General features: G+C 38.7%; 1 protein-coding gene across 2 annotated transcripts in view; it reads right to left on the reverse strand.

The window, feature by feature from the left end:
- mtm1 (myotubularin 1) overlaps positions 1–12,542 on the reverse strand; it is a 32,451-nt gene extending 19,909 nt beyond the window's left edge. For both annotated transcript variants that reach the window (XM_041964909.1, XM_041964908.1), the window contains exons 1-4: positions 12,466–12,542; positions 4,201–4,282; positions 2,379–2,451; positions 822–916 (exon numbers count right to left, since the gene is read on the reverse strand). In XM_041964909.1, coding sequence (XP_041820843.1) covers positions 822–916; positions 2,379–2,451; positions 4,201–4,257 — 225 coding nt within the window. In that variant the 5' untranslated portion in view covers positions 4,258–4,282; positions 12,466–12,542. The remainder of the gene's footprint in view (positions 1–821; positions 917–2,378; positions 2,452–4,200; positions 4,283–12,465) is intronic.
- Between the last annotated feature and the right edge of the window lie 3,946 nt (positions 12,543–16,488).

Below are 16,488 nucleotides of genomic sequence, written 5' to 3' on the forward strand. Positions count from 1 at the left end.
TATTATCGTGAGATTCTGGCTATATTGCCCACCCCCATCTCTGGTGAACAAAACTGTGATGCAGCTATAGACTCCATCACTAATGAACTGCCTTTTGGCAATACATAAACAGAAGGTCAATAACTTCTTGAAGTTGAACGAGGACAAAATCAAAATTCTACTGGTCAGCCCTAAAACAAAAAGAGACATGCTGTATAATAATCGGGGGAAATTAAATTCCTGGATTAAATATAAGGTTACACATTTTGGCATAGTCCTAGACAGTGTTCAGTGCTCAGTTCTTTCAACAAGGGGAAGAAAACTTAGAAACATAGTTTAAGTATAACCATTTATAAATGGCTAAAAAATAGACTCATGCTTTTATTTCAAGACGACTCAATTACTGTAATGCACTATTTACTGGTCTCCAAGAAAAAAAAAAAAGCACTCAGAGACTCGGCTATTGACCAGGACCAAGAGGAGAGAGCACATAAGTCCAGTTTAAGATGCTCTGCACTAGCCTTCTGTAGCATAAACAATTGATTTTAAGATGGATAGATGTATAGATGTATAGATGTATAGATGTATAGATAGATAGATAGATAGATAGATAGATAGATTCCAAGCTGGGAAATCGCAGTGCAGCAGCAGCATGACACACAGTGAAAAAAGTGAAAATTTGTGAAAGAGATGTGTCACCAAGATGCTGTTAGATATTAGTTAGGTTATTTTTCCTTACTGCTGGTAGACTAGTTGATGGCTTCTATCTGTCATGCAGACACAAACACACACACACAAACAAACACACACAGAGCAACTGACTGGCTCCACGTGGGACTTACAGCATCTGAGCTCTTGAAGTAGAGTCTGTAGTTGGTGATCAACACTTTGCCTTTCACAGCTCCACTGAACGGACAGATGTAGATGATGTCTTTATCTGAAAATAGATGAATACAAACACAGTTTATTGATTTGACTTCTTAGCCATTTTCGTTCATGTATAGTCCTGAGCAGGCCTTAGTGGCTCAGAATACGTTCCCCTTTTCACATTAGTACTCTAGTTCAGATATCAATATGCTATTGGTAAGCAGCAACTACTGTAACGGAAGAAATGACCAAACATACAGAGAAGAGGAAGCAGATAAGGAGAAGTAAGCCATGCAGCAAAGGTAGGCTATGAATACCATCTACTCTGAGTGTTCAATAACAGACTATTAAGGACAGGCCCACTCAACAGTGGCCAATGTCAACTGACCACAGGTGGCATTCACTATCATATCATATCATGTCACAGGTATATCTCTCAGAATCAGAGAAAATTGACAATCTTTATATTTTTTTAGAATAAAACTACCTGATGATGACATATCTGGCAACAAAGAGGCGTCAAACTATACCAATCTACCTCCCAGATAAGGATTGAGTAGGAAGCACACTGTCCAGAGAAAGGTCCTCAGGAGACAACTGCAGTTTAAAAAAACATTTTGCAGCCATATGTCTCAAATGCTTCCATGTTTAATGATGTCTTAAATAATCATTTATGATGCAACTGGACTTTAACCAGGAAGAAACAGCAAGTCTGACCATGTCCAAAGTTTAAAAATGCACTTACAAACACAGTGAATGCTCAGTTATTAACATGCTGCATTGTATATTGTTTGTTCAATCTGTGTATTAATAGATGTGTACATACAAACCAGGAACATACACTCTGGAAGGTCATTGCAGAGACAACAGACAAAAGTGCTGGGCAGATGGATTAACTCTTTTTTGTCAAGAAATAGTTAAATGACCTAACTCCCAGCCTAACTCAGTCAGCCTTTTTAAGTGTGTCAAATAGGACTGGCATGCTTCAACTAAGACGTCTTCATCAGCCATGTAATGATTGGCACTTGATACACAAAACTGTGACACAACGCGCATTTTTACACTTGATGTCTGTTTTCTTCTGTCTTGAGTGCGTAACCACAGTAATAGTGTGCTGCTTTGGCTGGTGTAATGACCAAAACTAGAAAACTTCAGAAGCTGTAATGAACCTGGATTATCTTTTAACAATAAGTCATACAAGAACTTTGGCTGAATAACACACAACAAAAAAGAGGGTGAACAGCATGGCTACAAGGAGTAGCTGTAGTTGTAGTAGTTGGAACTACTTTGGCTTGTAGGAAAACTTCTGACAACTTCTGGACCCTCTCCACTCAACCACAGACTGATTCAGATGCTAGATCCTGATAAACAGGAGAACTGCTCTTCCAGTTCCACAAGCAGTTCACTTGACAGAGATGTGCCTGAGACAAACTAATGATCACAGTACTACCAAAGAGAGGGCAAAACACATCTGTTTAAAACAGAGTGAAGAAATGCTGTAACATGTGACTGACTGAGCTACATACACTCACCTATAATTCTGTCCTCCCCTGGTAGAAGAGACACATCAGCTAACAACTCCATCTTCAGAGACTCTCTGGAGGTCTACAAACACACACAAAAATACACAGAGGCATAAAAACCAAATAAGACAAGATTGTAACTTGCACTAAATCATTTATTAATTTAACTGGCCAGGCTGTGGGAAATAGTGAAACTTTAAGGCATCATTTAGTGCTTTTTACTTTCAGTAGAAGTGTCAAAGGGGAAGAAACAAAGGGAAAGGGGGAGAATGAGCAGGTCTGCTTTGAGCCAGAGGAAGTGTGGTCAGATTCAGGGCCCAGTGAGATGAGACACTATAAACACGGTACTTTTCCTTTTAAGAGGCTGAACTGTGACCAAGAGGATTTAAGAAGCTTAGCAACTAAATTTGACACCGCTGCTCTTCATCCTTATTTGGAATTTGTGTTTATTAATTTAACTTTTTCACTTCAGAGCCATGCTATTAATATCTAATCTTCTTCTGTATGGTTATCTTCAGTGAACGCTGGGCTTTCAATATAATATTTCTTCCATTTTAATAACTAGGAACACAAAGCGTTGTTGTGCTTTTATCATATTTTATTTAGCTTATATTGTATGGCAGCAATGGGGGTTTGCAGTCTTGTACATCATTTTTTAAGTACACCTGGCCACCTTTCTCATCCAGCTGGTTAATTATTCAACGATTCGGTAAGTGTCAGTCAGAGACAACTTTTTATGACTGGCTTTACAACTGCTATTTAACTACAGAATACAGTCGCTGAATTTTATTTAGTAAGAAAAAGCTAGAATTACTGACTCCAGTGAATCTATTATTCCAGTAAATAATTTCCAGTGAGAAACATGTTGCCTTCACTTACAGACTATTTTTACAGAGGGGTCCAGAGGACTGATAGAGAGCTTCATCACATGGTGCAGACAATTATTATAAATAGCTCAATATCAGCAGAACCAATGAGCTTATGGTGACTACAATGCTTCAAATATCGATGTTACTGCAAAGAAGCTATAGATTGTAAAGCGAGGATGCTTCAACACATCGTCAAGCTGGCAGCACAGAAAATCTGTGCAATCGCCACAATTTCAAGGTGGACACACCCAAGATTAGTGTCACCAATGTTGTGTCTAACCAAATGTGAAATATAGTGATATAACATACAATCTCCCCTTTTGTTCCTGTGTTATGGCCTCAAATAATGACAAATGGTGTCATAAGGAAGATGACCTTTGTGTGAGTGAAATCTTCTCCTAATTAGCAAGTGAAGTCTTGAGTTATGGCCAAAAATGCATTTTGTGAGGTGACTTTGAGTTCAACAAAATCTAATCAGGTCATCCCTGAATCCTTTTTATGACAACAGAACATACACATTACTTACTCACAACAACAACAATTACAACAATTTTTGGGGCACCCAGCCCAAGCACGTGTGCTTGACGGTTATAAAATATGTCACAATCTTTTTCTTTTGTGTTGCGATGTTAAACTGTATCACATACAAGCTGTGTATATGTATAGATTGAGACACTGTGCCTTCAATATGCTCAAATTTAAACGAGGAGAAAAACCTCCAGGAGATGATTGTTGTAGATGAAGGTGAATTGGCAGTCATTCTTATTTTAGCTCTGTATTTTTTTGGCATTTTCTCATCCAGACCCCCTGATCATCCAGTAGGTGTTGCTAGGACAGAGACTATGATTTGATCCCTCACTGGCTTCTCACCATGTAAAAACTGCCAGTGCAACCTACAGCTTAAGCAAGATTGAAATATTTCAACCTTAACAGACAAAACAGACAAACATAAATCCACTTACACTGGAGATGTGTGTGTCCAAGGCGTTGGAGTTATAGACTGAGACTGGTGAGGCCATTGCTCAGGGAGAGAGCTTCCACAGGCTGAGAAAGAGAGAAACAGACTGTTAGTGGTGGGATGCAAATATCTCCCAGCAACAAGGTCCTAATATAAAGCTGGGCTCTCAATTTTCTGCCAGCATAATGTCAGAATATAAGTACATATTCATTCTCTGAGAATATGAGACATACAGAGTGCTGTCATGATCATGAAATTTTAGTTGACAATTGTCATACAAATAATTGCAATTAACAATTTTATGCCACTAGCATAGTCTAAGCCTAACAGTTACGACAGCCATTTATTGGCACTAAACATTGGAACATATAAATAAAACCTACATTTGTGTTTTCCTTTTAGGCTTCGGTTTATTTGCCTCAACCAGCTGATGGAAACACACCTAATTCACATTCAATTTAATAATAACTTCAGCTTTGTGTCATTTCCCTGCAGTCTCTCTGACTGCACCACAAATCAATGGAGTAACAATTCTGTGACAGTGGCAATAAAGCTATCTATAGATTTGCCCTAACATTGTCATGGGGGGTTGTAGTTGTGCGTGTCTCTTTTAGTAGTGTCATCTCAGTGAGCAAGCTTGCTGGCCAGCTTATGGACTATGGACATAAGGTTTGTTTTTTTCATGAGGAGTTAACTTAAGCTGCCATCCACAGAAAGAGGTTCAGCAGCATCAGCCAGTGAACCACAGACAGAGGAAGTGAGAAAAAGAAATGACATATGAAAACTTGTGGAGAAAGCAGGTGAAGAGAGCAGATATAGAAATGTGTTGAGAAGAAAGGAGTAAAGAATAGAGGAGCAGAGGACAGCAGACGTGCTAGGAGCAGATAAGATAAGCATTTCATCTTTTCTGCATCTCAAGTGGAATTCTTAAGCGTGGAGCTGAGAGAGTTAGAGAAGTAAGAAAGGAGAACAGAGTGACCAAGAGTAGATCAAATCTAACATCACTTGAGTCAAGATTGTCCTGTTGGCCTCATACTCAATTCAGAGTATTACAGGACACGTTTAGTTGGCAATGTTGGGGATCCTTGATTTGCAATATCAGCAGCCTACATTATTGTGGCATGAATTCAAATGTAGCAGATTTGTCAGATAAACATTCATTCTGTGAACCTTACTGCAACATAAAACAAGAAGAGATTTCGAGATTAGTAATGCAGTTACGGTAAATACCTACCTGGCCTATGTTATGTAACTTTAAAATACCAACATCAACATCGAATTTTGCCTCTTTCTAGGTGGCAGAAGTGAAAATTAGTCATCCTGCACATGATTTGTGTTATGGTTTCAGAATGATGAAGTCGGTTGGAGAACAATCAGACAAAACATAGGATATAGGCTCTACAGGATGATTTCTTTTCATGGTTTTCACAATTAATATATAAATCTGTTTGTACAGATTTGTACATGTCCTACTACCTGAAATTGCTTGAAAAATAATTTATATTGCTGCGGTATATGGGAAAACAAATCTCCCTGGGGGGGAGTGCCCCAAGACCCTAAGTCTGGACTTAGTCCTGAATGTTTACAACATCTAGCTCCACCCCTGCACGAATTTTAACCTAATTAAAAAAAAAATTCAGCAAAAGAAAATGCAAAGTAACGTGCATTTCCATCCACTACCGTTATGCAAATATTAGAGGTTAAGCACCTCAAGATAAACAGTTGATGGTGCTAAATCTCCACTCAGGTGCTATTAAACCATATAAGAAGGGGGTGCAACAAGATGACGTAATTGAAAAACCTCAAATGGTGAAAACTATGTGGAAATAGACATGGAGATATGACTTAACATTAAGTGATATTAACATTTTAATTTGTTTAAGGGATGTCAGGCCTCAGACAATGTTTGAAGTCTAAAACCAGCTTTCATTTAGCTGTAGCTAATTCAGATAGGGGGGAGGCAGTTAGTGTATCTCCTTTATGTGAATTGCCTTGCGGGAGTTAGACAGTATTTGATTTCATTAATGCAGGTTGCTTAATCAAGTAAACGAGAGACAGGGAGAGGAAAAAATATGCACTTGTGGGTGAGCCAGACAGAGGACGTGAGTTACAGTACAAACATTTGGACACACCTTCATCTAATGGCTTTTAGATTAACACTGAAGACATCCAAATCATAGTGCTAGAGCAATATGATTTCTGTTTAGATTCATCAAAAAAAGCCACCATTTGCCTCGATGACAACTTTGCACATGACTGGTGTTATCTTAACCAGCTACATGAGGTTGTCTCCTTGAATGGTTTTCAATTAACAGGTATGCCTTGTCAAAATTTAACTAGTGCAATTTCTTACCTTCTTAATGAGACAGTTGTGCTATACAAAGGTAGTGCTGGTGTACAGAAAATAGGCCTATTCAACTGCTGCAGTAATCCATTACATGGCAAGAACCGTTGAACTAAGTAAAGAGATGAAGGTCAGTCAATCTGCGAAATTTCAAGAACTTTGAATGTATTCTCAAGTGCAGTCACAAAAAGCATCAAATGCTCTGATGAAAATGGCTCTCCCGAGGACCGCCCCAGGAAAGGAAGAGCAGGAGTTACCTCTGCTGCAGTTGATAAATTCACCACAGTTACCAGCTTCAGAAAATACCGGCAGCTCAGTAGCAGGCACATCTCAACTGTTATGAGGAGACTGTGTCAAACAAGCTTTTTAGTCAAAAAAAAAAAAAAAAAAAAGAAAACACTACTGAGGGAGACCAACAAGAAGGAGAGAATTGTTTGGGCCAAGAAACACAAAGAATGGACATGAGACCAGTGGAAATCTATACTTTGGTCTGATGAAATTTTGAGATTGTTGGTTCCAACTGCCTTGTCTTTGTGAGATGCAGAGAAGATGAACGGATGGTATCTGCATGTGTGATTCCCACCATGACGCACAGAAGGAGGCGTGATGGTGTGGGGGTGTTTTGCTGGTGACACTGTTTTATTTATTCAAAATTCAATCTGGTTCAAGCTTCATAGGATCATTTGATTTTCAACAGGACAATGAACCAAAACACATCCACACTATGGAAGGGCTGTTTGACCAAGGAGAGAAGAGTCCTGCATCAAATGACCTGGCCTCCACAATCACCCAACCTAAACCCAATTGAGATGGTTTGGAATGATCTGGATCGCACAGTGGAGGAAAAGCAGTGGACAGGTGCTCAGGATATATGGGACGTCCTTGGGTACTCATGGGGGACTACCTCATGAAGCCAACTGAGACAGTGCCAAAAGTCTGCAAAGCTGTCATCAAAGCGAACGTGGATACTTTCAGGAATCTAAAATAGAAAACTTTGTTTACAGATTCGTGCATACTACATAATTCCTGTGTTCTTTCATAGTTTTGATGTACAATGGACAAAATAAAATAAAAATAAAAATAAAAACAATCAAAGAAAAAAATAAAAGAAAAACATTTCGAATGAGATGGCTTGTCAAAACAAAATATCTGATTATTTCACAAAGGGGTGCTGTTTAATACACATTCTATCATTTCAGTTTTGTGGCTGAGGCAGTGTGAAAAACCACCTGGAGTTTTGATGCACAGTTGAAATGAGCATCATCCTTCATGTCAAATAATCTGGTCTTGTATTATTGCTACCAAGAGTGGACCAGGTGGCGAGATGATTTTCTTGTCAGATAACATGCTTGTGGCCAACATGGCATGGACTGGAACCAGATCATTAAGAATCAATTGTATAATAGCTGACTAACCAGCACCAGGACTGCACTGCCCTACCAGGATGAAGAAAGCTCAAAACCAGCTCCATCAATACCCATAATAAGTACATGAAACTAAAACTGATGAACGCTTCCTCATTCTGTGAAAGCCTCTGCACTAGGAATCCAGGCAGCAGACTGAAGAGTTAAAAACCCTATGTGAACAATTACAGTCTAGCTAATCTGATGTTTAGAGGAAATTTCATGACATCTGGCACAAACATCCACTTGGAATTAAGGATGAACTGATTACAATTTGGTGGATAAACATCAAGGTCACTGTGACCTCACAAAACGTGTTTTAGCCATAACCCAAAAATTCATATGCTAATCGTGACGAGCTTTCACACAAATGTCTAATTTGAACAACTGATGAAGTGATGACATATTATAAACAAAGGTCAAAGGTCAACTTCACCGTGACATCGTGATGTTCTGTAAAAACACTTTTCTTGCCATTATACTATATTTAATCAATTAATTAACATCACATCTCTTGTAATGAGGCCAGCATCAACTCGAAGCAGACAGGGCTCAGACAGAAAGTCCATGTGTAAATGTTTAAGTGTGTAATTTAAATGTCATCACCCTTAATATTAAAAAAAAAAACTCAATTTGAATAAAGTGAAAGTCATTCAACGGATTAAATGATCACGATGCCTAGTCTTTTCTCACTCTCTTTAATAGAGATAAAAAGATACAAAAAAGAGAATGTGATAATTTGCTAATCCTTTTTGACATACTGTATACTCAATTGAAAACATTCAGAGACAATATAATTAATGTTGTGCCTCATCAACTTCACTGGTTTTTGTAAATACATGCTTATTCTGAGCCAAAACATTTCAAACAAGTTTGGACAGGGGCATAGACTGGGAAAGTGCATGCCTCCTCTCCTGCATCAAGCAGTAGAGCCAGCTGCTTTCTGACGCCAGTGAAAACACTGTTTTAGAAATGCCATGAATTCAAGCAGAATATTTCGTTTTGAATTCTTACAACAGGCTATTTCAAAATTGGATCACACAGGTCATAAACAATCCTATGCAGCCACCACTGGAATCAGTGAAAATATACATACAAGGGGCAAGCCTCTGATTTACTGGCCAAGGGGCTCAGTGGAGAAAAATGTTATGTTGGACACAGTATACAGTAGAGCCTGACCAGTCCTGGATGCCTGGATGTCCTTCATATTATTGTTTAGTTATAATTGGGTGACAAAAATAGAAATGCTATGCTTACTGTAATTGCAATCTGAAAGATGACCCGATTTCCGAAAGTCACAAAGTTAAAGATGAAAGATCCTTTTCAACATTTTAAGCAAGATTAGTGTGTTGTTTTTATTTTATACAAACTGTACTACTACGTTTGGTCACCCTGAAAGATTGGAGCTCTCAGATAAACTTTTACCAAGGTTTCTGACCTAAAATAGCTTGTTAGATGGATGCTCAGGTTAATTTGCCGCTGATTGTTCTCTGCCAATATTCGCATACAGAATCAGTGACTAGCTACTTTATTTTGATTGTCTGTAGGAAATGAAAGCTAGCTTGGCTAGGTTATCATAACCTACAAGATGAGCTTGACCGCTTGGTACAAGTAAATGAAATCATTCAAAACGAACTTCTTGTGTTCATTTGGTCTTTATTGCCACACTAATTACATCCATGGTATCACTTAATACTTCTTGGTCAAGTGTTTTGTTCACTGCCACGGAATATTCTAAACATGATGAAACTATTCGAACATTTGATCACAAGCCACAACTTAACCGTGCATGTGCACACGTGTGTGTCGCGGGTGCACTCCGCTACTTAAAAATAAGCACTACTCCTCTGAATAAAACCACATCCATCCCAATATGCTACAAAGCAGTCAAGCTGGCCTATGGTACAATACTAGCTGGTCTAACAAAACAAAAACACAATCTCTATCAGCTGTGTATCGTCGCTATGGCTCATAGACAAAAAAAAAAAAAAACTGATTGGGGTATACCTACTTGTTAGGGCTTAGGCACAATCATCATTAACCTTTCTCAAAGTTTATAAATATTCTGACTCTTCAAACCTTGTCCCATCAAGACTGACTAAAGTTAACTAAGCAGCTGCCTAGCACTCTGAAACACAAAGTAATGATGATATAATAATGACGGCTATCAGAAGATAGTGAAGTGTTTTTAGGTAGCCGTTCCTTCAGTTACGAAATGACAGTTTACAGAAACAGTGGCGGGAAGAAAAGTGTCAGAGAGCGCTGCCCATTGAATCAGTGGAAAGGCAAATCAAATCATCCAGTTTGACTGCAAAAGATTTATCAGAATCTGGAGTGGTGGTGCACTGTTCTACTGCAACAACACCTGCACAAATACACAAAGCTCAGCATCAAAAGAAACACCTACAAAACTTTGACTTAACTGCTCTGGCCTAAAGTTCAAACTATATCCAAACCAAAACACTGTCACAGAAAATGGCATTTTCACTTCCTGTGGCCAAAGTGAAAAGCACTATTCTTAATGCAGTGTTTATTACTGCGTTGTCTCTGGTGGCCAATGGTTTCTGAATAATTTGCTATGCAATAGTGAAGAACAAACAGCTAAAAATAGACAACATTAGCCCCCAACAACAACAAAAGCATATGTAAAGTAGTACAAAGCACAATGATTAGGTGATATTTTTTCAACCTTAATCTACAGTAACAGTTACAAAACAACAACAGTGACATTGAGTGGTAAAACTATCAACTGCAACACAGGGTAATATAACGGTATCTTATTATTGGACAGGTTATGTAACATTATAAGGTATCCTACCTTGGCAAACTATTTGTTCATTAGAAAGTTATCTAGCCTTATATATTTCCTTGCCAAAAAGCTTTGCTAGACATATCACATTGTGTAATGCTATGATGACGTTACTTTGTGTACCAGAAAATGACTCTACTTCTCACTTGATTTATTACCTCAGTTAACAGTTCCACAAGCACTAGTATCAAATATTCATCAATATACCACAACATTTTGTAAATTATGGTCCCATTTAGAGTTAAATATGGCTGCCTTGTGATTTGCAAGTCCCATCACAGCTAATCAGGATGGAGGCATAGGACCCTCTCATCCAAATATGGTCTCTTCTGTTTTTTTCTCACTGAATGTTTCTACAGTAGGCCAGAATGGACAAACCAAACACTAGCACGAAACCACCCTTCGTGCTTTCCAAGGCCACCTGGGTGAGGCGACCTTACCTGGATGTCACTAAATCCCACATACAACTTTTGGCAGGAAATTAGCTCCCTTAGTAAACCGTAGCTTTTCTAATAATCTCAGAAAAGACAAGAACACCTGTAAGCATGGCAACGACACATCAAAAGTGTGGACAGTCGTAGGCTCAGAAAGCTTGTAAGATTTTTGTAAGAATTCATGGCGAAAATTACATGAAACTATATTAACATAAACCATAATCAAATTTGATTAAAACAAATATATATTTTTGTCAAAAGAAATCAGAATCAGAATCCACAATTAACACTTTTGTATTGTAACAGTAGATACAGTGGATCTGTACTGATATACATGTGGCTACTAAAATCAATCAATAACATTGACCATGCCAATGTATTGATTTGGCTCCAGTATACAGAGACTGATGCGCTGAGCCAAGACAGCAGCACAGCCTGCACAGACTAGCACTGTCAGGTTGCCAGGGACAACAGAAACATCTTCAAAGATTAACTATGATTGTTCATTTACGTATATTTGGGAGCATATTTGCCCTTTTCATTGCATTAGAGCAAGCGAATAAGGCTGATAATCCCACTAAATACTGAATTTGTTTGACCAATTTAGCACTGGAGCTGCTTCTGATGTGGTGACCTGTAGCTATACATCACTATCTAGGCGACCAGTGATGATACACATCACATTACGACTAAGCTGAGAGCACTCTCAGTTCGACCGCGCGGACTACATCTACAAATACGTGATTTATCTGTGAGCACAACGATAAATGATCATATCGCGTAATAACGAGTAACGAGTTAAAGTGCAATAGACTTGTTCTTGGTGCAAGTAGTAAAGAGGTGAGTTACAGTGTAATTCAGGGTGGTACGGTTAGCTAGCATTTTAGTAGTTTGCGGTGTAAGTACCCAGCTCCAAGGTATGAATAGCGTTACACAGCCAAAGGGTAGCTTTCAGTCCTTTTCACTATCAAGAATGTAGTAGGCATCAGCTCGTGTTTATGGCATAATCTCAGAATACAGAACAGTAGCAAGCGGACTTGAAAAAACAAAGCTCCTCCAAAACCCTCTAAACTGAACTTTTCCAACTTGGCCATTCCAATAGGCATAGCTGTGGAGTTGCACCAGGAAATAGCGGAGGCCTAGACCGTACGACAGCTTGTTCCACCCGAAATTCAAACCATTTCTCATCCACAGTGCACTGAAACCTTCGGCAAGCCGCTCCGAAGAACACTTGATATGGACTCAGGTGGCCTCGTTGTGGCAAAATGTCTTAACTTACCCGCAAAGTGCGATTCTCCCGTGGCTGAATGTCGATCTCTTTCCCTCAAGCCACAGCAGGAACTTACTCCATGTCACGTGCCGGGCTGTCATGGCGCGGATTGGCTGGTTGTCAAATTGAGGGTTGCAAGGTACGCAGGGAAGTGTAGTTTTAAGATAGGTTGCCATATTCCTCTTTATTGTTCACTTTTTGTGACATTTTTGTCTGTTTCTTTGTATGCGCGCGCACCCTGTTTTGAGGAGACACAGTGATCTCTTCTTCGTGCTGTGGAATAAGATCCAATCAGAGGCTGTCATGCAAACAGAAATATTTGACGGTAACAAGAAATTCAGTCCACAGCTTTCTTGGCATACAGTGTTTACAGCAATATGTTGACATGCACTATATCTGCAAGAATTAATTTATGATACTCAGCCTACTTACTCACAGAAAGATATTTTGTGTACAACAGTACACAAAATATAGTAGTGTAGACAACCAAAGGGTGCTGTACGGGCACTTCCGTTTGTTTCGTATTTGTTAATGTTCTAAATGCTTGTAAGCCATTGCTAATATTCATGGGTTTCGTGTCTTGAAATAATTCATCCAGCTGACTGTTATTGATGCTAATAAGTTGTCATGACTGGATGTTTTCCCAGAGCATAAGTGGTCACTTATAGCAGTGGTTCCCAAAGCTTCAACAGGTAATAAATGGGAAAGGAAAGAAAATTGTTCTCCCTCTCAAATTAGACCCTTCACTTCATTTTTCTCATGAAAGCCTGGATAGTTTTACTTCTCGAGGTCTTCTCATTTGTTTTTGTTTTTTTAAATGAAACAAACTAGGGACTTGAAAGGGGAAATTCATTCTTTGGTTGACATGTTCACAACTTACGTATTCCACCTCACAGATGGACATGGCTTCATTCCAAGGGGTCACCAGCCAAAAAGGTTGACATTAGAAGGTCTTCCTGATGAATCAAAAAACTTATAAGACAAGTGTTCTGCTGTTGGTGGATAAAACCAACAAGGGAATTTTTTCCAACCCAACCCAGAATTTGTTTTTTAACTGATCTATAGATCTAAAGTTTTTATGACTCTGTGGTTGCATCTGCAGTGGTCTGCTGGGGCTGTGGAAGCTCTGAGAAAGACAGAAAGACACTGAACAGATCAGGAGAGCTGGTTCTGTCCTGGACTGCCCTCTGGACACTATTGAGGACATAGGTGAGAGGAGGATGCCAACCAAGCTGACATCTATCATCGACAACCCCTCCCACCCCTGGATGACACAGTGGGGGCCCTCAGCAGCTCCTTCAGCGACAGACTGCTGTATCCACCCTGCAAGAAGGAACGCTAGGGCAGGTCCTTCATTCCAACAGCTGTCAGTGTTCAACTCCAGTGTTGTTTAATATAGAACTGGATCCATCATATTCAGACTGTTTTGGCACTGGTGAGTAGCAGGCTGAGTTACTTCAGCCTGCTATCACATGTACAAAATATCTTGTGCAATATTCCTTTTTCTTTCTCTTTAAGTACTGAACATATCCATATATCCTTTTATATTACTGTGACACATATATATTTATTACTGTGCAATAGAGTAAACACTGGACTTCATTTATCCATACCCACCATGTGCAGCTATAATACATGTGCAATTTCTGTTGAAACTGTGAAATTTTTGGCAGTATTTTTTTGTAGTTTTCTGTGGCAATATATATATATATATTTCTTTTATATATTTTTTATAGTTCTTGTATAAAATGTCCATATTTATATAGCCAGCTTTTATTTTGTGTTTTGTACTTCTCTATTCTGTTGTTATTCCTGCTGCTATTGCCTGCTGCGTGTAACACAATTTCTCCGGCTGGGGATGAATAAAGTCTTATCTTATCTTGTCTTATCTTATCTTATCTTATCTTACCTTACCTTATCTGATCTTACCTTTATAAGGGGTGAGTCATTAGAAAGTGTCATGTCACCCATGTACATTACATTTAAATACATTCATGATCCTAGTTGAAACAGGACAATTAATTTTTTTTTTTCTGGCTATCAATATTTCTGTACAGCTTGAAAAGGGCAGGCAAATATTTCAGTTCAAATTTACAAAAAATGCATACCATAACATGCTATGAAGCTTGTTTAATTAAAGAAAGTTGAATTGATTAATTTAATTAATGAATTATTTAACCATTTGGTGTCTGAGGATAAAAACTGAGGAATAATATTTAACCTGTTTTTTCCTTGCATCTATATACAAAAACAAGCAGCTGTGGTCAATGTATCCAATAGTATCCATCTGCAGAGTATCCATCACTTCCTGCTCCCTGCTAGCTTTTAATGTATTCATTCCATATTTTGCCTCCTCCATTGAAATATAGGCTGTTAGTGTCTCAATCAATCCAATTCAATGAATTTAGAAATGCTTTGCTAATAGTAGCTTGCCTAACTTGCCTGTCTCTAAGTGGACTTGTTGACTCATTTCCCCTGTTGCAGCGTCCTCATGTTTGCTGGCCTCATGTTCAGTTTCTTCCATTACAGGTTGTTCTTCAACTTTGTCTTGCCTTTTGTTGATTTTATGGCTTTGTCACTTGTATTCCCCACTCATGCCTCACTTTTATTTATTTATTTGGTCAAAACTGTAATTTCCAAAAGAAGAGATTCATCATTTCATTCTTTTTGACAGTGCCCTCTAGATTTATTTCTGGTTGATGATTTCAGTACTGTAATTACGTATATAAACAGATATTGTCCCCATCAACTCCATCAAATTCTATCAACCTCATAGCCAGTTAACCTGGTGATTTGCCATCACTACCTCTGGCCCCATGAAAGAGAGACAGCTAACACTAACTAGCCCTGTTCTAAAATGAATATATGATGAAGTGTGTGAGAGCTGCTGGTGACTGCACACATTGAAAAATAATGTTTGTTGGGAATCAGTGTTAATGCTAGCAAGCTAAGCTAACTCACTTTCATTTTCTGAGTGGAATACAAACTTAACAGTGCAATGGGTCTGTTGTAAATTAACTGCAAGCTTAAATCCCTAATGGTAATGCTGTGTGGGCTTATTGACTAAGGGGAAAAAATCAATGTACAAAGTGTACAGAGTCAGTGGCACAAGTTAAGGGTACTTCCCATAGTAACACCACTGCAGATACAGTATCAGCCAAGCACTGCTATGGGAAATACACACTCAAAGGCTTGATGCTGACACACTTTCTACAAATATGTCCAAAATATTGCCATCTTCATATGAAAAATTAAAACCAATCGTTAAAATGTACATTTCCTTACATGAAAACTAAGTGGAATTCAGATTGATAGAGTTTTTCAATCCCATAATAACATGGCAGCATCAGCAGGTGCAGAGGACAAATGAAGCCTTCACACTCCCAACTGCAGTTCTCACTTGTAACAGCAGAGGGCAATAGAGCACAGACGGGGTAGGAAAAATGATGCAGCTTTGTTGCAGTTTTGCAAGAGACTCCAAGTTGCCAAGTGAGCTATGTATATATAGTGTATATCAGCCGATTCTAATTCTAAGTGGTATCATAAAGGGATACCACTAGCATTTGTGCATGCGGCGTCAAACCTATACTCTTTACTGTACAGTAAAACTTTAATTGCCACCTCTGTCCCTCTGCCTTTCACTGTCTTTAGTTTAAAAGGCTTTGAAAGGCTCTGAATATTTAGATACTTTAGAGAATACGAAGCTTGGTGAACTGGTGCTCCCTATATATAAACATAAGAATTTAAATGCTGATGCACTGTAAGAAGCTGAGAGGGAATGTTCAGCTGAAATAGCATGATGTAAGTGAGATTGAAACAGTAGAGGCATATTGCTGTTTATAACTGACCCAGAAGGTCAGAGCCATCCTATGATGGGAATTGGGAGAGCACTAATGAACTAAATTACTTTTTTAATCAATGTGACCATGGTTCTATCAGCCGTGTGGACCTGTGCAGGGACATCGATCGCACAGATAGGGACATCACCATGTCAGTACATTACCTCACGCAAGGTTCCACTGGCTGACATCC

Source organism: Chelmon rostratus, chromosome 23, assembly GCF_017976325.1.
Source record: "Chelmon rostratus isolate fCheRos1 chromosome 23, fCheRos1.pri, whole genome shotgun sequence".
In the NCBI taxonomy this organism is placed as follows: domain Eukaryota; kingdom Metazoa; phylum Chordata; class Actinopteri; order Chaetodontiformes; family Chaetodontidae; genus Chelmon; species Chelmon rostratus.